General features: G+C 50.4%; 1 protein-coding gene across 1 annotated transcript in view; it reads left to right on the forward strand.

Moving 5' to 3' along the window:
* The window catches only part of SORL1 (sortilin related receptor 1), a 35,719-nt gene extending 14,122 nt beyond the window's left edge, over window positions 1-21,597 (forward strand). Inside the window, exons 14-48 of the mRNA XM_031599811.2 lie at window positions 210-396; window positions 1,270-1,398; window positions 1,617-1,702; window positions 2,748-2,920; window positions 3,375-3,506; window positions 3,975-4,066; window positions 4,740-4,986; window positions 5,277-5,415; window positions 5,682-5,855; window positions 6,015-6,128; window positions 6,537-6,659; window positions 7,092-7,211; window positions 9,442-9,564; window positions 9,700-9,807; window positions 10,117-10,251; window positions 10,450-10,581; window positions 11,240-11,374; window positions 11,606-11,761; window positions 12,035-12,184; window positions 12,734-12,862; window positions 13,798-13,924; window positions 14,423-14,592; window positions 14,802-14,914; window positions 15,156-15,260; window positions 16,044-16,116; window positions 16,708-16,790; window positions 17,061-17,157; window positions 17,706-17,890; window positions 18,358-18,477; window positions 18,577-18,741; window positions 19,484-19,658; window positions 19,874-19,980; window positions 20,130-20,322; window positions 20,614-20,826; window positions 21,448-21,597. Coding sequence (XP_031455671.2) covers window positions 210-396; window positions 1,270-1,398; window positions 1,617-1,702; window positions 2,748-2,920; window positions 3,375-3,506; window positions 3,975-4,066; window positions 4,740-4,986; window positions 5,277-5,415; window positions 5,682-5,855; window positions 6,015-6,128; window positions 6,537-6,659; window positions 7,092-7,211; window positions 9,442-9,564; window positions 9,700-9,807; window positions 10,117-10,251; window positions 10,450-10,581; window positions 11,240-11,374; window positions 11,606-11,761; window positions 12,035-12,184; window positions 12,734-12,862; window positions 13,798-13,924; window positions 14,423-14,592; window positions 14,802-14,914; window positions 15,156-15,260; window positions 16,044-16,116; window positions 16,708-16,790; window positions 17,061-17,157; window positions 17,706-17,890; window positions 18,358-18,477; window positions 18,577-18,741; window positions 19,484-19,658; window positions 19,874-19,980; window positions 20,130-20,322; window positions 20,614-20,826; window positions 21,448-21,515 — 4,778 coding nt within the window. The 3' untranslated portion in view covers window positions 21,516-21,597. The remainder of the gene's footprint in view (window positions 1-209; window positions 397-1,269; window positions 1,399-1,616; window positions 1,703-2,747; window positions 2,921-3,374; window positions 3,507-3,974; window positions 4,067-4,739; window positions 4,987-5,276; window positions 5,416-5,681; window positions 5,856-6,014; window positions 6,129-6,536; window positions 6,660-7,091; window positions 7,212-9,441; window positions 9,565-9,699; window positions 9,808-10,116; window positions 10,252-10,449; window positions 10,582-11,239; window positions 11,375-11,605; window positions 11,762-12,034; window positions 12,185-12,733; window positions 12,863-13,797; window positions 13,925-14,422; window positions 14,593-14,801; window positions 14,915-15,155; window positions 15,261-16,043; window positions 16,117-16,707; window positions 16,791-17,060; window positions 17,158-17,705; window positions 17,891-18,357; window positions 18,478-18,576; window positions 18,742-19,483; window positions 19,659-19,873; window positions 19,981-20,129; window positions 20,323-20,613; window positions 20,827-21,447) is intronic.
* The last annotated feature ends 273 nt before the right edge of the window (window positions 21,598-21,870 follow it).

The raw sequence follows: 21,870 nt of genomic DNA on the forward strand, positions 1-21,870 counted from the left end.
GCAGCAGAGCTGCTGGGCTGAGCATCACTGCTGTCTGTCTTGGGCTAAAAACCTCGTGATCCAGGGCAAAACATTCATCTCATGCCAACAAAGGGCATCCTTGTAGGGTGCCAATGGTCTTCACAGAGCTGCTTCCACATCCCAGGTCCAGGTGCCCTATAGTGCAGTTTGGGGTGCCCACCTTTGACCCAACCTTGTCCCTTCTCTAGGAGTCCCATGCACAGAGAACGACTACAAGCTGTGGTCGCCCTCAGATGAGCGAGGCAATGAGTGCTTACTGGGGCATAAAACTGTTTTCAAAAGGAGGACTCCTCATGCAACGTGTTTCAATGGGGAAGATTTTGACAGGCCTGTCATGGTCTCCAACTGCTCGTGTACCAGGGAAGACTTTGAATGGTAAATACCAATTAATTTCCTTTGGTCTGGGTTGTACGTCTGAGATAAATATCTGTGACCAATTGCTCTGAGTGGACACACATCCAATTTACTCTGTCCTTTGTGTCGCTGCTTGATTTTATAGCAAGGAGGAAACTAAATAGACTGAAAACATCCTTTCATTAATAATGGGGCGTGAGACTTAATTAATGTCCCTTGAGCCTTTGGGGAACCTCTGAAAGGTTCTGTACAAGAGGAAGATATTGTTAATCCATCACCTTCTTTCAAATGACGGCAGACAATTTACTGTCACACGCAGAGATGCTCTGCAGTGCAGCCCTGTGACCCCACAGCCGCAGGAATGCAGCTGGCCCTGCAGACTCATTTCATCTGCAGCTGAAACCGCACAGCTGTCAGGATTAGGGAATGGGTTCTGGCACTCAGAGGCAAAGGCTTGGGGTTAGTAAGTGAATGGCTTTTTGCTGGCTGAGCTTTCACCTACAGTACTGTCTGTTGCTTGCTGAGATCCAAGAGGAATCTGGCTCATCACAAGCCAGCTGGGAACCTTTGAACCACAGCAAAGCCAGAGTGGTATAGCCTCCTCTGCGGTGTTTCCCAACCAGCAGCACACCACAGCTCCCATCTTACAGATGGGAATGCTGAGGTGCAGGCATGGGCCAGCTGGCAGGGAGCCCAGCCCCAGCGGTCGGCATGGGGAGGCTCATTGGTGGTGGAGAAAAGTCCTAAGGAAAGAAGCTAAGATGCACAGCTAAATATTAGTGTACAGCTAGATACTGGACTTCCGAGATCTTCACACTTTGCAAAAATAACACAGCACAGCAGCCCTGTTGTCCTTCTCTCCCTTCCCTGCTAACATCACATCTCTCCTTGCAGTGATTTCGGCTTTAAGCTGAGCGAGGATCTCTCTCTGGAAGTTTGCATCCCAGACCCTGAATTTGCAGGGAAGCCCTATGACCCACCAGTACCGTGCCCCGTGGGCTCAACCTACAGGAGAACTCGAGGGTAGGTGTTGTGCTTGGGAACCCCATCATCTAAGGGCTGGGATTTATGATGATATAACCAAACACATGCACACACACCTTGCGGGTGACGGTAAGTGGACTGCATGCTGAGACATACAGCACAGCATCTAGTTTGTAGCTGGGAAGCATTGCCTGCTTCTCGATGAGCACATTTGTTACCAGTGCTCTTGCAATAGCAATGAATTCTGTGTGTTGCAGCTACCGGAAGATCTCTGGGGACACCTGTATGGGTGGTGACATCGAGTCGCGGCTGGAGGGGGAGATGCTGCCATGCCCACTGGCTGGTGAGTGCGTGAGCATGGCTTCAGCCCATGCTGCATTCATTAACTGGAATTATCGTGCATTAGGCAGAATTAGTGATGCCTACTGAGGCCACGCCAAAGGCTGCCCTTTTATCCTCATACCCATACCCAGTGAGACATCACCTCCATGCCTGCTTACTCTCAAACATCCAAGGCACTGACTTGCTCCTGTACCCGCACGCTGCCAGCTATTTGCATTCTGCTCTGTGCTGCTGTAATTTAATCTGCTGTCATGCTGCAGCTCGAGCCTGGGGCGGGTTTGATGCAGGCTGGTGTAGGTTCAGCCGTCTTCCCTGCTCAGCACCGACATACTCCTCTCCCCACCGTGCCCTCTCAGCTATTTGGAGAGTTGCATAGAGCCCGAAAAACAAACCCTTGCTTCCTCAGTTCTGTGGTGCCCCACACCATGGTAACACTTTCATGTGCGGTGTCTGTTTCTTAGCTCCATATAATCCCATTAGGGGTGTGTAGCCAAAGCCACTCTCTGACATCAGCCCCACTTGTTAATAGCATTAATGGACTTTACCTGCAGCATGCAATGCCTGGGAGCTCGTTCCCAGGCCGGTTTGGTTCTGCACAAACTGAGAACACAACCCCTCTGGGGTATTTCCCATTGGAAAGTGTCCCCCAGGACTCCCAGGTTTGCAGCACATTTATGTTTTTTTTAATGAGAACTCAGAGGAACGGGGAGATCAGTGTTTTGTTTCTAGTTGTCAGCATGCTAATGTGGCAAGGTAGCGGTCACAGTGCTTTCTGCCATCCCTACCTCCTCCTTCAGCCCTCTGAGATAAACAATAGCTGCAGTGTTGGTGCGAGGGAATAAGGGGAGCGCGTAAGGCTATTAGCGTATTCTAATTAACCTAATCCCATTGAGACAAAGGGCCTTTGCCTCCCTTCCACTGCTCTGCTGAAACCTGGAACACATGCTGAGCGCGATGAAAAAAATCTCCAATTTCCTCTTCACCCCACGAGCACCCCAAAAACCACAGAATCGCCAAAAAAAAAAACCCACAACTCTGTCCCGCAGAGGAGAACGAGTTCATCCTGTATGCCACCCGCTACTCCATCCACCGCTACGACCTCGCCTCCGGGCTCAGCCAGGAGCTGCCGCTGGCCGGGCTGCGCGGGGCGGTCGCACTCGACTTTGACTATGAGCACAACTGCCTCTACTGGGCCGATGTCACACTGGACATCATCCAGGTGAGTAGGGATTCAGCAGGGCAGAAGCGGCAGCCTGAGAGTCAGCATCTTGTTTTGGGCATTTCTCATCTGCCTGCTGTCGTAGAATCGATCATAGAATGGCTTGGGTTGGAGGGGAACTTAATGATCAGCGTGCCCGTGTAGTGTATTAATCTCAAATAGTGCTGAGCTCGGGGCATCGGGCTCCACAGCTGAATTACTTCCCACAAAATGTATGATTCTGTCTTTTCTGGGTGGTTTGACACAGAAATTTTGGGATCTTTGGTTGAAACCTGACAAATCAAGATGCTTTTGCTTCCTGTGGCATAGACTGATGTGGGTATCTTCAGAATTATTCAATTTCCCATTTTCTTTCCTAGGGAAGTAGAAAACAGATATACGCACCTGGCTATGCTAACCTCAAGGCTGGGAAAGTTCTGCTTTTTTAGTCCTTTTTTTCTCCTTATTTCTCTAGCGTCTTTGTCTCAATGGCAGCTCTGGGCAAGAAATAATCATAAGCACTGGGTTGGAAACCGTGGAAGCTTTGGCCTTCGAACCACTCAGCCAGTTGCTGTACTGGGTCAACGCTGGGATTCCCAAAATTGAGGTACAGTCACATCACCTGTGCTGCAGGGGGGACTGCCCCAGTGTGCTTTTGGGGCCCCATTGCTGGCTGCCAACCTGCTCCCCACAGCCACTGCGTTGGGTTCACAGAGCATCTCAGAGTCATTTCTGTTGTAAAAAATCTTCCGGATCGCTAAGTCTATCCATCAGCCTGCCTTACTGAGCCCCATCACTAAGCCATGTCCCTTAGTGCCACATCAGGACATCTCTTAAATACCTCCAGCACTGCCCTGGCAGCCTGCTCCATTGTCCAGCCACCCTTTCCATGGAGAAATTCTTCCTAATAACTAACCTAAATCTCCCCTGACACAGCTGTTATCCACTGCCCCGCAGTGCAGCTCCTTGTGCTCATGGCACCTGTTTGGGATAATATGATTTACTGCCACAGTTTTCATGCAGCTTCCATACAGCCTGCAACCAGCACAATCTTCTTCTTTTGTTACGACTCCAGGTTGCCAATCCGGATGGAGACCTGCGTCTCACTGTCCTCAACTCCTCCATCCTTGAGCGACCCAGGGCCCTTGCGCTCGTGCCCCGAGAAGGGTAAGCAACGATCCCTCACCTGCAGTCAGATCCCTTGTACCATGCAGATCAAGCCCTCCCCTTCAATGCCACAGACACAGCTGGGGGGAACCTGGGGGAGATGCTGCCTGGAAGGCTTATCACAGATTCATGGAATGTCTTGGGTTGGAAGAGACCTTAAAGATCATCTTGTTCCAAACCCCTGCCAGTGGCTGCTTGCCCCCACCAGATCAGGCTGCCTAGAGCCCCATCCATAGCCTCGTGTACCTCCAGGGATGGGGCATCCACAGATTCTCTGGGCAGCAGTTTCAGTGCTAGGAGGGAGCGATGAGGACCCCAATGCCGTGACGCTGATGTCACACTGCTAGACTTGAGCTGCCTCTGGCTGTGTGCACATGGCCAGCAGAGCATGACAACACCTCAACATCCAGTTCTGCAGCTCATGGCTAGGTAACCTCCAGCTGCACTCGTGCCCCACAGACTGCAGCTCAGTAAACCTGCCTTCTGCTCGCAGATCCAACGCTGCTCTCATTTGAATTGCAAAGAGCTCCTTTCCCCAAAGGCACATCTTGCAAGAGACAGGGAGTGCAAAGCGCTCACGTCTCTGCTTGATAACCCGTCTCTGCTTGATAACCCGCTCCCTTGTGACAAGCCATGCTGTTCCTGTTGCTGGTAAGCTCTTTGCCTGTTGCAGGCTGATGTTCTGGACGGACTGGGGAGACTCCAGGCCTGGCATTTACAGAAGTGACATGGATGGCTCCTCGGCTGCCTGCATCGTCTCAGAAGGTGTGCGGTGGCCCAATGGCATCTCTGTGGACGACCGGTGGATCTACTGGACTGAGGCTTACATGGATAGGATTGAGAGGGTGGATTTCAATGGGTTGCAGAGATCTGTCATCTTGGACAGCCTCCCACACCCCTATGCCATCGCTGTATTTAAGGTATTGCTGCAGCCAGCCATTTCCACTTTGTCCACATTTCCATTGCTCGGTGGGAGCACTTAGCACACTGGGTTTGGTGGGAAGGAGCTAGCACGATGCTCAATCTATTTCTGCTTTGGACATGCTCCCCAAAACTCCTGCACCTAGCAACTCCTGCTTCCACTCCTGCTCAAATCCCAGTCCGTGTCTTCCTCATCATCCTCCCTGTGGGCTGGGAGGGATTTTCACTCTGCTGCCCTGTGGCTGTGGGTGCTCAGGTGCTTTAGTGCTTAGCAGTGTGTGCCCTTCAGAACGAGATCTACTGGAATGACTGGTCGCAGCTGAGCATCTTCCGGGCGTCTAAAAACAGTGGCTCAAGGATGGAGACGTTGGTCGGCCGATTAAACGGGATCATGGACATGAAAATCTTCTACAGAGGAAAGACGACAGGTAGTTAAGAGCACAAGATTATCTTTGTTGGGGATATTGATCCAGGCACCCACCCCATAGCTCAGGTCACAGACCATGGCTTTCCATGCCAAGTGCTGTATGGGGTCTCTGAGCTGCATCACCAAGCAGTGGACTATGATTGACAGAGCACCTCCCTAGCCTGCAGAAGCACGGGGCTGCAACCTCAAACTGGGATGGGGGTGGGATGGGGCTTCCTGCTTGCCTACAGCCCCTGTTGATGGTGTCCCCTTCCTCCCTGGTGCCAGGACAGAATGCCTGCATTGCCCACCCCTGCAGCTTGCTCTGTTTGCCCAAGTCCAACAATGGCCGGAGCTGCAAGTGCCCTGAGGATGTTTCCAGCACTGTGCTGCCCTCAGGGGAGGTGAAGTGTGACTGTCCTCATGGCTACAGCATGAAGAACAACACCTGCGTGAAGGAAGGTAACACCAGGCTTGGTTCCTGCTCCTGTCGTTAGAGGTGGCAGCTTCTTCCATTGACGACCTTCCCAGCTGCCCTTGGGACAAGGAGTGCATCTGATATCCAAGAACACGGCGTCATGCCTCACGCCAGCTTCTTTTTGTTTTTCCCCTCTGCACCAGAAAACACGTGTCTGCCAAACCAGTACAGATGCTCCAACGGGAACTGCATCAACAGCATTTGGCAGTGTGACAACAACAATGACTGCGGGGACATGAGCGATGAGAAGAACTGCCGTGAGTGTCCCATGGTGGCATTTGCCCATCCCAATTTAGATGTCTGCTGCATCAGCACTGCATCTGAGCTGATGTTCCCACACTCCCTTTGTAGTCATGGGGAGCAAGAGGTGTTCAGAGTGCAGTTCCTGCCCTAGGAACTGAATCTCAAGTTGGCTGGGTGAGCTGTACCCTGCAGTGTTTCCCCCTCTATCCTCTGCCTGGGTCACATCACTCCCAGTCTGCAAGCAGCAGTGGGGTGGGATGCCCTTAGTCCTGATCCCCAGCTCTGACATGCACCTACAGTAATAACCCTGCAGGCTGCACTGAGCACCTCTCAGCAGTGTGCTCCCCTCTCTGCTTCACTCATGATGGATCAGCACAATCCATCCTTCCAGCACCACCTTGACCTCCTCCTCTCCCCATCAGCCACCACTGTGTGTGATGCCGAAACTCAGTTCCGCTGCCGGGAATCGGGGACCTGCATCCCTCTGTCCTACAAGTGTGACCTGGAGGACGACTGCGGTGATAACAGCGATGAGAGTCACTGCGGTGAGCTGCTCTGCTGCGTGCCTCCTCCTTCCCAGCCTTCACGCGAGGGACCAAAGCCTGGTGCTGTTGGGCAGTGCAGTGCTGCTCCAGATTCCTTTTGTTAGCCCCAGCCAACAGCTGCCTCCTCCTATCACTGCAGGAGATGAGAGATGTGCAGTGATTTCCCCCATCGCTGCAGTCTGGCAGGGAGGTTCTGTGCTGTTATCATCCTGCCCTGCTCCTTGGGCCCTCCCCTGACCCAAAGCCAAATATTTGGTTGAGATTAAAGGCTGTCCTTGGGCAACCATCCAGCAGGCACATGGCAGCGTGGGCTGCTCAGTGTTGCTTCTGAACTATCAGCCTCCTCTCCCTGGTCAGTAGCCCGTGTGAAATTTTCCTCCTCTTTTCCCTAGGCCCCAAACTCATCTGACAGCTGTCTGTGCTTCTTTGCAGATGCTCACCAGTGCAGAAAAGACGAGTTCAGCTGCAGCTCAGGGATGTGCATTCGGCTCTCCTGGAGGTGTGATGATGACAATGACTGCAGGGACTGGTCTGATGAAGCCAACTGCACCAGTAAGCACTTTGCCGTGATCAATAACATACTGCCATCCCTCTTTATGGGCTCACAGCCTCTCCCAGTAGTGTTCAAATTGTTGCATTCAAAGTGTTGTATCGGAGGTGTTGCTTTGGAGAGGTTGGACTGGAGGTGTTGCTTTGGAGGAGTTGCATTGGAGGGACTACACTGGAGGGACTGCACTGGAGGTTTTGCATTGGAGAGGTTGCACTGGAGGAATTGCGTTTGGTTGGCTTTGTAAGAGCAGTTCTGCACCAGTTTTGCAGCACTGGCTGCTCCCAGCACACCCCCAGCAGCCCGAGGTGCATCATGGCACGGTGCCGGCTGTGCCTTTGGGGCCGTGCTGAATAGGGAAGTGGGACTGTGGCTGCCAGGCAGCCAAAGAATCCTTGTGTTCAGAATGGGCTCCTTTGTTGCAGGCAGGCAACAGACAGGGCAGTGTGCACTGATCTCATTTTGGAGCCTGAACTCTGACCATTTTCTTGCCATGAAACACGTTGCAGAAAACTGGCATTTCCTTCAGACTCAGTAATGGTGGAGAAGCTGCAAAAGAGAGGCAGGTTCAGCTTGGGAAGTGGGTCCTCTTCGTAGCAGCCTTGCTGTTCTCAATGGATTTGGGAATGTAAAGCAAGTGCCAAGCCTGTGGGAGTCACACGCGGCAGATTTGCTCTCTTTTTTTGCTGAAATCTGAAGAAATACTTTGGTTCCTGATTGACACCTTGGCACAGCAAGCCCTGCGCCATGAGCCTCATTGTCTTACTACATTTGACAGTCACAGCCCTCAGCCATCCTCAATACCACAGTGTAAAAGCAACATCCCAAAGCAGTTTCCTGATGTTAACACCCACATGGAGCCCCATACCCACCAGAAGAGCCAGCTCATAACAATGTATTGGTCTTTTCCACTCAAAAAAATCCCAAAATCTCAAGCATTGCATGAGGAGGATGGAGTTTTGAGAGCTTAAGGCCATCAGTGAAAGGCACATGGCCATGTTGTAGAGCAATGCACAGGATAGAAGCTGACCTTTGGGTGCTGATGGGACTCACGAGAGCCCCTGGGGGATCACATCTGCTGTGCTGAGCTCCTGCATCCTCTATTAGAGGATGTTAGATGTGCCTCCAGCACACGAGGTGCATAGCAATGCTCGGGGGGCTGTGGTTGTTGGCATTCCATGCACGTTGCTGTCTAAGGAGGTTTAATTTATATTGGTATCACTTATCTCTCGTATGGATTTCTCCAGAGAGAATTTCTCCTGGAACAGAACCTACTTCAAAAAGCATCTCAGGTTTGTAAAGCCTGAAGTTGAAATTATCTAAGAGGATCACAGTTATTTGAGAAACATTTCATCTGACTCTACTGGCTGTATTTATTGCTCTTATCTGAAATAATTACATTTCACACTGAATACCTAATAGAATATTACTGCCATGAAACTCTGGCATTTTGAAATATCTGCAGGCACGTGTCACAAGCCAATGTGAAATTCACGAGCATGCCATTTAATTAAGCTGCAGGTTGCTTTTCTCGTTGATAACACTGAGTGCTCGCTTGGCTGGAGAGTGGTATTTGTCTCTAAAGCAATCACAGAATCACAGAATTGCCAGGGTTGGAAGGGACCTCAAGGATCGTGAATCTCCAACCCCCCTGCCACATGCAGGGCCACCAACCATCCCACCTAATGCTAGAGCAGGCTGCCCAGGGCCCCATCCAATCTGGCCTTGAACACCTCCAGGGACGGGGCATCCACAACCTCTCTGGGCAGCTGTTCCAGTACCTCACCACTCTCTCTGTAAAGAACTTCCACGGTATATGCTGAGCTTCAACCAGCACACCTTGCAGCAGATCCTTGGGTGAAAGGAGCCCAAGGGAGACCCTGAGCCCTTTGAAACCCAAAGGGATTTCTAATTTGCATTGGCCACACAAATAAGTTTTGCCTGCTCTAATTCCAGACCATTTCCAAAACTTCTGACCAGTGATTCCCCTACCCTGTGGTCCCCGTACAGGGACCCTACACCCCACCAAGGTTTGCTTGCTGTCTGTGCCACTTCTTGCCATCCTAAGATGACCACAGCCATATGTACTGGCACACACCAAGGGTTGTGCTCAAAGAGCCTCCCAAATCTGTAGAGCACTCGGAGCGCTCTGAAAGCCATCCCTGGGGTGCAGAGGGTTTGTGAGCAAATATGGCACGGAGAGAAATGGACCCCTCCCTGCTCTGCTCCCACCAGTGTTCCGTACCTGTGAGGCCTCCAGCTTCCAGTGCCTCAATGGGCACTGCATCCCACAGCGCTGGGCTTGTGACGGCGATGCTGACTGCCAGGATGGCTCCGATGAGGACCCCACCATCTGCGGTACGTGTCTCCAAATGCACCCTGTGAGAGCTGCAGCCAACTCCCATCCCTTCCAATAGGTGTCAGGGGAAAGGGGATAGGGGCTGTGCTTTGGGTACTGAAAAGAAAATTGGCAACATGTTTTTCTCATTTCAGAAAAGAAGTGCAATGGCTTCCAGTGCCCCAATGGCACCTGCATCTCAAGCAGCAAACACTGCAATGGCATCACCGACTGCGCCGACGGCTCAGATGAGCAGGGCTGCGGTGAGTGCTGGGAGCTGCTGAGAGGTGTGCCCGTGTTGGTACTGTTAATGTTGGTACTGAGGAAATGGGCTGCTCCCTGAGCACCTGCAAAAGGCAAATAAGAGGTGCTGCATAAGGAGGATCGAATCCTTCTGGTGCCCGTGCCAAGCTATGTGTGCTGCGACATGTTGTTGAGTGAGGACAGGCTGTGCAGGGCAGTGCACAGTCCGTGAAATCTGGATGTTTCACTCGGCTCTGTGCAAATGGCAGTGGCCTTTCTGCAGGCAGTGCCTGCCATGGTACCATCCCCTCCTTTTGAACTTTCCCCAGAAATTCCCCTGTGCACCCGTTACATGGACTTCGTGTGCAAGAACTGGCAGCAGTGCTTGTCCCACTCCATGGTGTGTGATGGTGACATCCAGTGTGAGGATGGCTCTGATGAAGATGCCAACTATGCGGGATGCGGTGAGTGGGGTGTTCTGCATCTCAAGGCACTTTGTACAGGGAGGCCTGGAGAGTGGAGACCACAGGTATGGGGAGGGTGCCACAAAGCTGCCATGTCTCCTAAGCAGTGGTCCTGGACTATAATACTATGCTTTCAAAAGTCCATGACAGCTCCCCTCCAGCCCCACACTGATCTTTCCCCCCACGCCTCCCGTGCAGCCCAGGAGCCCGAGTTCCACCGCACCTGTGACCAGTTCAGCTTCCAGTGTGCAAACGGGGTGTGCATCAGCCTGGTGTGGAAGTGCGATGGCATGGATGACTGCGGTGATTACTCAGATGAAGCAAGCTGTGGTGAGCAAAACCTCAAGGTCCTTGTCATTATGGCTTCTTACTCCTTTGGATACCAGGAGCACAGGGAACAGGCTCCATGTTCTTTGTACCTACCCATGCATCTATGTATGTGCGTGTGTGCACCGTTCTGTTTTCACTTTGCAATGTCTTGCGTGGGAATCAGCATCATTCTGCAGGTAGATGAGCTGCAGCACACTGCACATCTGATCTGCGGGCACATGTTGTGGTTGAGTGAGTCTGGTGGGACTATATTGCCTCCAGATTCCCAGCCCAAAGCAGACAGGCAGCTCACAGCCAAGTTCAATATTTATCAGTGTTCCCTGGGCAGCACTAGGAGCTGTGCGCAGCCAGGCAAAGCAGCTGTGCCTTCATTGGAGAGCTGCAGGGCTTGCTTCTCTGCTTCTGCTGTGCTCTGTATGAATTCTACTGCTGGCTCTGTGACCGTAGGTGCTGTTTGGCTGAACCCAGTGCAATGCATTATAATGTTGCCAACAGAGCAGTGATAGATGTGAGAAATGGGGGAGTTGGAGAGGAAGAGAAAGGATCTAGCCCAAAATGCTGGGGGGATTCTGGGGGAATGCCCCGTTCTTGTACTTTGGCTGTGTTAGAGGCTGTTGAGATAGCACTGGAGCTCAGAGAACTCTTCTCTCCTGGTCAGAAAACCCAACGGATGCTCCCAACTGCTCCCGGTATTACCAGTTCCAGTGTGGGAACGGGCACTGCATCCCCAACCAGTGGAAGTGTGATGGAGAGAACGACTGCGGGGACTGGTCGGATGAGAAGGAGTGCGAGGGTGAGGGTCCCTGATGCTGCACCGAGGCTGCACCCCAGCATCCTGCACCAGCTCTGGGGCTCTAAAAATCACCCACGAATGGGCTGTGTGCATGCTCTCACACATCTTTACCTTCTGCCTGTCTGAAAATCCCAGTTGGGATCCAGATCCAGATAACACCGCGTGTCTTGCCTTGCCTTCCCCACTCCCTTCTGCTGGTGGGGCTCTGACACCCCGTCCGGTGTCTTTCAGGCTCTCCAGTCCTTCCCATCACCACCGCCATCCCTCCCACCTGCCTCCCCAACCATTTTCGATGCGGCAGCGGCGCCTGCATCACCAACAGCTGGGTGTGCGATGGGTACCGCGACTGCGCCGACGGCTCCGACGAGGACGCCTGTCCCACCTCCCGTAAGCATCCTCACCCCACTCCTCCTCTATCACGTCTGGGCACATAGAGGGGAGGGAGCTGGGGTGGCTTTTCAGCTCACACCTGCGCTAAAGGCTGCAGAGCGGTTGCTTTCCCAGCCCTCTGCAGTCAGCAGTGAGGATGGTTCAGGCAGCCCAGCTAGTTGCTAGATGGGAGGACATTGCCATCTAGTGGAACCGGGACCAATGCCATCTAGTGAAGTTGGGACCGCTGTCGGTGCTGCTGGGTTCTCTCCTCGCTTCTCCCACCCGCAGACCCCAATGTGAGTTCCAGCCCCCCAGCGCCGCGCGGCCGGTGCAGCAGGGCCGAGTTTGAATGCCAGCAGCTGCACAAATGCATCCCCAACTGGAAGCGTTGTGACGGCCGGCGGGACTGCCAGGATGGCACCGATGAGAGGAACTGCCGTGAGTGTGGGGCTGAGAGCATCTTGTCTGGTTCCATCCCTTGGGATGCTCTATGAGGGGATGGGAAGGGTTGATGCTGGTGGAATCCTGGCAGTAAAAATGGGAAAAAAAGCCCCACATGCCAATGTTTTGGTTTTTTTTCCCATTAGAAGTCCAGCTATTAATTTTATAGAATCATAGCCATTAGGCTGGAAAATACCCATGAGATCATCAAGCCCAACCATGATGTAGCACTACAAGTCCAACCATGACCCAGCATTCTATATCCAACCATGATGTGACACTACAAGTCCACCAGTGAACCACGTCCCTAAGCACCATGTCCACACATCTCTTAAATACCTTCAGGGATGGTGACTCCACCACTTCCCTGCTGGATCCTTCTGATGGTGGGTGTGATCAAGCCAGAACATGCAGCAAAGTGGAGATAGGACAGTTAATGGCACTCTGTGCTCCATCCATGCATCATTCCTGCTTTTACGCCAGCACCCAGCCCCATTCCTGCAGGGACCTTCCCTTCACTGAGCCCTGCATCCTTTCTGCTTGCAGCAACACACAGCTCGCTGTCGTGCCCCCAGGGCTTCCGCTGTGAGGATGGGGAGGCCTGCCTGCTGGTGACTGAACGCTGCGATGGGTACCTGGACTGCTCCGATGGCAGCGATGAGAGGAACTGCACGGGTGAGCTGCAGTCTGACCCACCTCCCTGCTCTGTATTTTCATGCATGTGAGCTCTCCTGCATGCACAACTTTTAATTCACACACCCTGGATGTAGCGTTATGTCCAGATTGCTTCTTTGCCCATTCTTAACCAGCTGGGATAAACTTGCCAGCCAGCTTCTGCACTGAGATTTTGTGCTCCAACAATTTCAGACACACAAACCAGCTTTAGGATGCAAGGAAGCACAGCTGTCCATTTTACACGGCCCATGGGTGAAGGGACTGTCCCCAGCCCTGTGCTCCTTTATATGGTGACCCAGCTTGCACCTCTCCACCATCACCCCTGGGCAGATGACCATGATCAGTTGCTGCCTGTGTGCAGCCATGAGGTTCAGCATGGTCCTACGGAGCTGCTCAGTGCTTGAGCATCAGCCAGGTTTTAGTGCTTTAATTAAATATTGATTGGGAGAGGTTGGGGGAAGGCACTACTGAGATTCATGGGGAATGAACACCCAGGGAAAACCATCTGTTTTCCCCTGGAAACCTGCACCAGAGCTCTGCCCTGCTTCCCAGCCTCAGCTTTGGAATGCGAGATGTGACACCATGCAAAGAGGGGCCTGGGTGGGGAGTCTGTGACAGCCCAGATTCATCAAACAAGCAGGGCAGCGACTTAGCCTGCGTCGATACACTTCTGAAATGTTGATAAAGAGTATTTCATCAGCAGCCATGCTTTTTATTTCTTTGGGCAATAGCAACACAAAGGCAACTACAAAATGTTCTGGGGAGAAGCAGGAGCATCAGGGTTACAGTCCTACTCTGCACTGCCCACCCCACCTACATTACACCCCTCATCTGCACAGTGCCAATGCTCCCTCCGTGGATTGGCAGTGGAACTGAACTCCTGTTCTGGGCAAAGGGCTGAATTCCCTCCTGCAGCCTCACTCTCTCTGTTGTAGATGACACCATTGTGTACAAGGTACAGAACCTGCAGTGGACGGCTGACTTCTCTGGTGCCATCACCCTGACGTGGGCTCGGCCAAAGAAGATGTCCTCGACCTCCTGTGTCTACAACGTGTATTACAGGTACCCCACTGCCTCACTGTGATCAGCACTTGTGTTTACAGCAATGCCCTGTACTGAATCAGATTTCAAAAGGCAGAGCTTTGCAATCTATTTCTAGTTGGAAAATCTTCTAATGCTTGGTTGCAAAGCAGCCCCAAAATAGCTGCAGCTAGGGGACCTTTGTGAAAAGCTGTCTTTGTTTCCTTCAGATTGTTTACTCTACAGAAATGTGGGCATATTGGGTGTTCTGTTTCTGCTTGGGTCTTTGTGGGACTGCTAACAATGAGAACAAAGTCAAGAAATTAGAGCACAGCAGTGAGAGCAAACCTCAGAGGATAGTGATGGTGCCAATGAAGCACCGAGCTACACTTAGTTCTGACTTTGCAACAGCTTTCCAAGCTGGTTATGGGCTTTGCTGCTCAGAAATCTAAGCAGCAAGCTCTTAAAATACAAGGAGATTACATGTCCCCCTCTGTCACCAAGTACATCCCTGACCAAAGGGGTTTGAATCTCGTGCAGGATGGTTGGAGAAAGCATCTGGAAGGTTCTGGAAACCCACAGCAACAAAACCAGCAGCGTATTGAAGGTCCTCAAGCCTGACTGCACCTACCAGGTGAAGGTGCAGGTGCAGTGTCTCAGCAGAGTCTACAATACCAACGACTTCATCACCCTGCGGGTGCCCGAAGGACGTAAGCAGAGCTGTGTGCTTTTAGCTGGAGCTTGGGTTAAGGAAGGGGTTCAAAAAAAACCCAATGAACCAGCACACCTAGCATCACTGCTATCACTAGAAGGGTTCACTGGCCGAGTGAGGGTGCTTTGTTGGCAGACCCTGCCCTCCTATTGCTGCTCCTCAGGTGACAGCTCTGACCAAACCTAATGCCTGTGCTTCTTCCCACAGTGCCGGATGCTCCCTTTAACCTGCAGTTGGCCCTCAAAAAAGAAGCTGAGGGGGTGGTGTTGTGCAGCTGGAGTGCTCCTGTGAACGCCCATGGCCTCATACGGGAATTCATTGTGAGTCCAGCTGCTGTTCTGAGCACGGCCATCTGCAGGGGGTTGGAGGGACATGGTTAGTGGAGGAAATCTGCTGAGAGCGACGTTGTGGGGCTGTAGACAGCAACACAATCCTCAAAACCATAATTTTCTCTCTGGCTTCCTTTCTAAGCTTGATTAATTCTTTTTGCTGACATTTTGGCATAAAGACCTACAGAATTGTTGACCCTGGAGTCCTCATCCCCAGTTTTGGTGCTTCTAGGTGGAATACAGCAGCAGTGGATCCAAGGAGTGGTCATCCCTTAGAACCACCAAGAACTACACTGAGATCAAGAACTTACAGGTCAACACATTGTACACAGTTCGGGTGAGCATCTTCAGAGCTCAGTCTATAGGAGAGTTCTGCACGACCTCGTTACTGTTTGCTAGGCAGTTCTAGTCTTGTGCAGCCAACTAATTGCTGAAAAAGTATGATGTTAAAATCCAGCCTTTTAATATCAGCCCTCAGTGGGGTGCTGGCATTTGCGCTGACAGTGTGTATAGATTTAAGACCAGAGCTGTGCCCCTTGGTTCGTTCCTCCACCCAAGTGGCCAGGCTGTGTTATGAAATCTATGCTACCAATTGCCCATTCCAGTGTCACTGCAACTGCTCCAGATCTGGGGCAGAGATAAATTTGCTCCTGGCTGAATGACTGCAAAGAGCAGCAGGTAGGTGTGGAGAAGGCACACATGTGGGAGAGGCTGGGTGACTGCAGATAGAATGGATAAGAAGTGAAAGCATGCCAGCCCTGGGGAATGTACACTGCCAGTGTCCACGTGAAGGATGAGCATGGGTACCTGTGGATACAAGCATGATTCTTACCTACACTGGGGCTGATCCATTCTGTTCCATGGTTATAGGATTTTATAAGAGAGTAGTTATCTGCAGAGAGGATGCCCCTTCCTCCATTTAGATTCTTTAAAGTACTTAAAGTAGACTGCTTTATCTCTGTAATAAGCATTTTATTGCCAAGTAATTTAGCTATTGTTTGCTTCAAAGTCCTTTTCCCTGAGCTCCGCCGTGTCCATAACCTTGCTCTCACCTCTCTCTGTTTGCATCATGTATTGCTGGTGACATTCATTCACATTAACTGACCCCCTCATTTGGAAGGTTGCTGCGGTGACCAGCCGAGGAGTGGGAAATTGGAGCATCTCTAAATCCATAACCACCATAAAAGGCAAAGGTGAGTGCTGTTATTCCAGTTGATGTTGCTATACATGGCTCAAAGGTGGATTGCCATTGACTCATGTAGGTCCTATGCTGGGCTAGGCAGGATGCACCTCCACCAGCTCTTCCAGCATCACTCATTGAGAGAATGCTTGCTAATTCATCTTCTTGCTTGTGATTGTGATGGCTGCTGCATTTCAGGTAGATTAGAGCACTAAAAGACTACTGAGGTTCCCAGAAAGTGTTGCAGCATTGCAGTCTGACAGTAGGTAAACCCAAACAACACGATAAATTGTTTCCCTCTGAAGTGCTGTTTGATAAGCCTTTTGAAGTCATTTGTATTCCTGACAAGACTTTTTCCTAGTCTATATTCTGATGTCAGAATTGTCTGCTTTCTAGTTTGTTAGATAAAAGTGCACGCTCACGGCGTTGACAAAGAAAGGAAAGAAAACATCGTGCTACTAAAAATGCAGAATTCTTGATTGTGTGAAATGTGGGAGAACCTGATCATTGGAGATAGTTGGAAAGCAGAGGTAGAAGAGCCATCAGGACTTTCTATGAAGTTTATTGGGATTGCAATAACAACCATTTCTCCCTTTCCTTCCAGTCATTCCTCCACCTGTCATACGCATTGAGGGCTACACTGAAGACTCCATAAGCTTCAGTCTAAAAATGAATACTAATATCAAGGTAAAATTCTACTCTTTACTTCTGAAACATCAATAACAGAAAAGTTGGGTAAGTGGTAAATACTGGATGGGATAAACTACCACCCAGTGTAGTACTGCAATCATATTTTGAAACTAATTATTCCATTCCCAATTACTACTCATCAGCTGTCCCAGCTGTCTTAATTAGGATGGAAAATATGACTTAAAGACATAAGTGATGACTCTTTCACTGCATCCAAAATAGCTGAACTTACGTCAGTTCGTATCGTGTGCCATCACTGCTTGACAGGTCAGCGGTTACGTTGTCAACATCTGCTGGACATTTGATGCACACAGGCAGGAAAGAAGAACTCTGACCATAGAAGGAGAAAAGTCAGTCCAAAAAGGTAAATTGTTTAGATGTAAAGTTTTGCTTTGGTCAGCCCCAAATGGAGGGTTTTACTGACAGCTACAGGGTTGGGGTTTTTTTTGTCACTGCAACTCAGCTGAGTATGTTAAGAGAAAATCCTGAGAGGACAGACTGGTAAAACTCTGGTCTCTCTTCTTAGAGTGTGGAGATTTCAAGCAGATTTGGGATTTATTCCCTAGAGATGCACTGGCCTTTTCTCATCACAGGGATTTTGTTTATTGATTCTGCAAAAGGTCAACAGTTTATTGGGCTTGTCTACAGTGCGTGTCCTTGTTAATCAGCTTAATTTGGGGTTTGGAGGAATAACTAACATGCACAGTCGAGATTTGGGAAAGCATCCTAACACGGGCAAGCAAAACTAGCTTAGATACCCAGGTGATTCCGTGCAAAGGAAACTAATCAGAATGAAGGACAACACAAACCAAGAGAGAGACAATCCTGTCTGAGACCATTTAATGCTGCTGACCATTTCCCGATGCTTCCACCGTGCCTCACCTAACAGTGCGAATCTCTCTCCTTGCTCAGTGGCCAACCTGACAGCTCAGACCCCGTATGAAATCTCTGCTTGGGCTAAGACAGAGCTGGGTGACAGCCCTCTGTCTTTTGTGCATGTTGTGACCAGCGGGACGAGACCCATCCCACCAAGTCTCAAGGCCAGAGCCATCAACCAGACAGCAGTGGAGTGCACCTGGACCGGACCGAGGGATGTTGTAAGGCCCTGAGGCTCTCCTTTCTCACTCACTGGGATGGGGTCTGAATCATAGCTTAGAAAAAAAGACATTTTAGAACGGGATTGTTTGTTGGGGCTGAGGTCAAAAACCCTGAAAAATTTCTGGTAAAAAAATGTAAGGAAAAGTGCTTGCTGCCACTTCCATACTGGCACAGAAAGGCTTTTTGTTGTTTGTTGGTTGAGCTGCTGTTACATAGAGAAGTGGCTGAAATACAGATAACATCATGATGCTCCTGCGGCCATCTAACTGATGGATGTGGGAGCAGGTTCCTCAGATGAGGACCTTAATCTAAGGAGAGGGCTGCTGGGCAACCTGATTGTCAGACCAGAGCTAAACTTGAACCCAGGAGGAAAAAATCCCTAAAGAGCAGCAGCACAGCAAGGTTTGGGTGGGAGCTCCGTGCCATGACAAGCTTTGTTCCATCCCTCTTGTCCTCTCCTCTGCAGGTCTATGGCATCTTCTATGCCACGTCCTTCCTGGAGCTGTACCGGAGCCCTCACAACACCACCACAACCTTCCACAATGCCACTGTCATCGTGCAGCGGGACGAGCAGTACCTGTTCTTGGTAGGCTGCTTTTCTGATCCCCTCCCACCCTCGCGATGGGCTTGGGTTTGGCACTAAAGCCTGAAAGCACCGCACTAACTGCTGGGTCGTCCCTTCAAGGTCCGTGTGATGTCTCCCTACCAAGGGCCACCATCTGATTACGTCGTGGTGAAGATGATCCCAGACAACCGGCTGCCCCCGAGGCACCTCCATGCAGTGCTCACAGGCAAGACCTTCGCCGTCATCAAGTGGGAATCTCCCTATGATTCACCTGACCAGGACATGGTAGGACCTCAGAGCCTTCTCCTCTTCCTTTGCACACAAAGCCCCGATTCACAGACAGATCCCTGCCCCATCATCAACTTACCCCTCCTAAGCTGGTCCCCAGGCTTTAGCAGCAAAGGTTTAAATCTTTCTGGAAATGGTAGAAACTCTGACATGGCACTGGCTTGCATTCCATCTCTGCTCATTGATAAATACAATCTGCAATTTTCCTTTTGCCCTTATCATAGAACCATTAAGGTTGGAAGAGACCTCTCAGATCACCAAGCCCAGCCCCAACCCATCCTCACCGTGCCCACTCACCATGTCCCCAGGTGCCACATCCCTGCTGTTCAGGACAGTGACCCCAACCACCTCCTTGGGCAGCTGTGCCACTGCATCACCATCCTTTTGGAGAAGAGGTTTTTCCTAACGTCCAAACTGAACCTCCCCTGCTGCAAGTGAAGGCCTTTACCTTTTGTACTATCACTAGTTACCTGGGAGAAGAGATTGAGCCCCTCATCTGGGACACAAGTCCCAGCAACTGCATTTTGTCTATCTGTAAATAGCCATCTCAGGCAGGGCTCCAGCTTGTGCAGCAAGGGGCTCAAAGTCTGACTATCTGCCAGGTTTCTGTAGAGTACAGGCATGCCTTAATGCCATCTTTACCCCCCAGTCTGATGTCCTAACATTGCATGAGATTGCTCGTGAGTCTGCAGGAAAGTGAGATCTGTCATTCACTGTGCCTGCCTTTTCTCCCCTTCAGTTGTACGCTGTTGCAGTTAAAGATTTAGTAAGAAAAACAGATAAAATCTACAAAGTGAAAACACGGAACAGCACGGTGGAATACACCATTAAGAAGCTCGAACCAGGAGGCAAATACCACGTGATTGTTCAACTGGGAAACATGAGCAAAGAATCCAGCATGATGATTAGCACAGGTAAAGGAAGAAGTATTGATACGAAATGCCATCCTACTGTAAAACCCACCAGCAGATCCTACCAGCCATACCCCCCCTCCAGCACAGCCTGTGCTATGCTGACAAATAAAGCCCCCTGCCCCTTTTGGAAGCGCCCCCCTTGCTGCTTCTCAACCAGAAAACAAGTGGCACTCCTAACCAAACCTAACCTTCCTGCTGTTTTCTCTCATTTGCAGTTCCGCTCTCTGCACCAGATGCCTTAAAAATTATAGCAGAAAATGACCACATTTTGCTCTTTTGGAAGAGTTTGGCGTTAAAGGAAAGCAATTTCAATGAGAGCCGGGTAAGGGGCACTCTCCCCCATCCTACAGGCAGCATTTCATTAATGCTGGGAGGGGAGTTGCTTGCAGGGCTCCCGACATTACCCTGTAAATACAACAGGATGCTCTGAGAGTCCCTGCTGACATGTGTTGTTGTTTTTGCCCCACTCAGGGTTATGAGGTTCTCATGTTTGACAGCCTGGTGAACCGCACGGCCTATCTTGGGAATACCACCGAGAACTTCTTCAAAGTTTCCAACCTGAAGATAGGTCACAACTACTCCTTTGCAGTCAGGGCCAGGTGTCTGTATGGTGGGCAGATGTGTGGGGAGCCGGCCACGCTTCTCTACGATGAGCTGGGAGCTGGTAAGTCACTGGCACAGCCCCCTCTTCCTCCATGAACACTACTAACAATAGCCTCAAAAATGGACCCAACAGGAGATAGTGAGGTATTATACAGATGGCCACTTGGTGGCTTTGCATCCTAGCAGGTCTGTATTGAAGAAACCATCCTGAAGTCATAGGATGAAAAAGTTGGATGTATTTGGGTTGGGTTTGTTCCACAAAACCCCACGCCCTCAGGACACAGCACAAGTAGCAGCGGGATAAATGTCATTTTGGTTACAAGTGGTGCTTCCCTGCCTCCCTGCTCTGTAGGTGAAGACTCCTCTGAATCTAAAATAGGCAGGTCCACTGACGTGGCTGCCATTGTGGTCCCCATCCTGTTCCTGCTGCTGGTGGCCCTGGGGGCTGGCTTTGTGGTGCTGTACACGAGGCACCGCCGGCTGCAGAGCAGCTTCACCGCCTTCGCCAACAGCCACTACAGCTCCCGCCTGGGCTCGGCCATCTTCTCCTCAGGGGACGACTTAGGTATGTAGAATCAAAGAGTTGTACAGTCGTTGAGGTTGGGAAAGAGCCTTGGGATCATCAGGTCCAACCATCAGCCTAGCATAACTTTTGGGGTCATGCATTGGGATCTCAGGTACTCCAGATCAGCACACGACCTAAATCCTTTATCATGCTCTGGGACATCTTTAGTGTAGAACTCCTTATGGGTTTGATCTGATTCTAAGAGTATAAACCTGTCTCAGGGTGTATGTTGTTAGTAGCTTCACTTAAACACCCCCTACTAATGAAAATTCATAAAATCCTGGGTATCACAAATACAACAACCAGTAAGAGCAACATGCTGATGCACTAGTTTTGGGGGCAGTTCTGGGGCCGGTTCAGCTGTGTCCCATAGAATCATAGAATCATTCAGGTTGGAAAAGACCTCTCAGATCCCCAAGGCCAACCCCAGCCCATCCCACCATGCCCACTGCCCACGTCCCTCAGTGCCACATCCCCACATTTCCTGATCGGCTCCAGGGATGGTGACCCCACCACCTCCCTGGGCAGCTGTGCAGTGCAGCTCCTTCAGAGAATAATTTTTTCCTGATATCCAACCTGAAACCAAGGGCAGTGTAAAAGAGCTCCGGGTTTGTTTTCCAGGAGATGAGGATGACGAAGCTCCCATGATAACTGGATTTTCAGATGATGTCCCCATGGTCATCGCATGAAAGCGCGTTTCTGACTGTAAAAACCAAATGGTGTAAATATTTTATTTGATAAAAATAGTTGATTGTTTATTTTAAAAATGCACTTTGAGTTGCAATATGTTATTTTTCTATGGGCCAAAAAATTTAAGAAACACTTTGTAGTAATCAACTGTGAATTGCAAACTAGTTTGGTTTAGTAACAAATTGCTTTGATTTAACATTGATTTAGTCTTACAAGGCTATGCTTGCTGGGCATGCTTTTAAGTCTGTGAGATATTTTCCGTTGACTAAATTGGCTACTCAATTTATTTTTCTAAGATGAGAATAAATTTATTTAAAAAAAAATTCAGGAGATTATATATGTAGAGAGAGATAA

The sequence above is a fragment of the Phasianus colchicus genome, chromosome 23 (assembly GCF_987193195.1).
Source record: "Phasianus colchicus chromosome 23, bPhaCol1.hap1.1, whole genome shotgun sequence".
Classification (NCBI taxonomy): Eukaryota; Metazoa; Chordata; class Aves; order Galliformes; family Phasianidae; genus Phasianus; species Phasianus colchicus.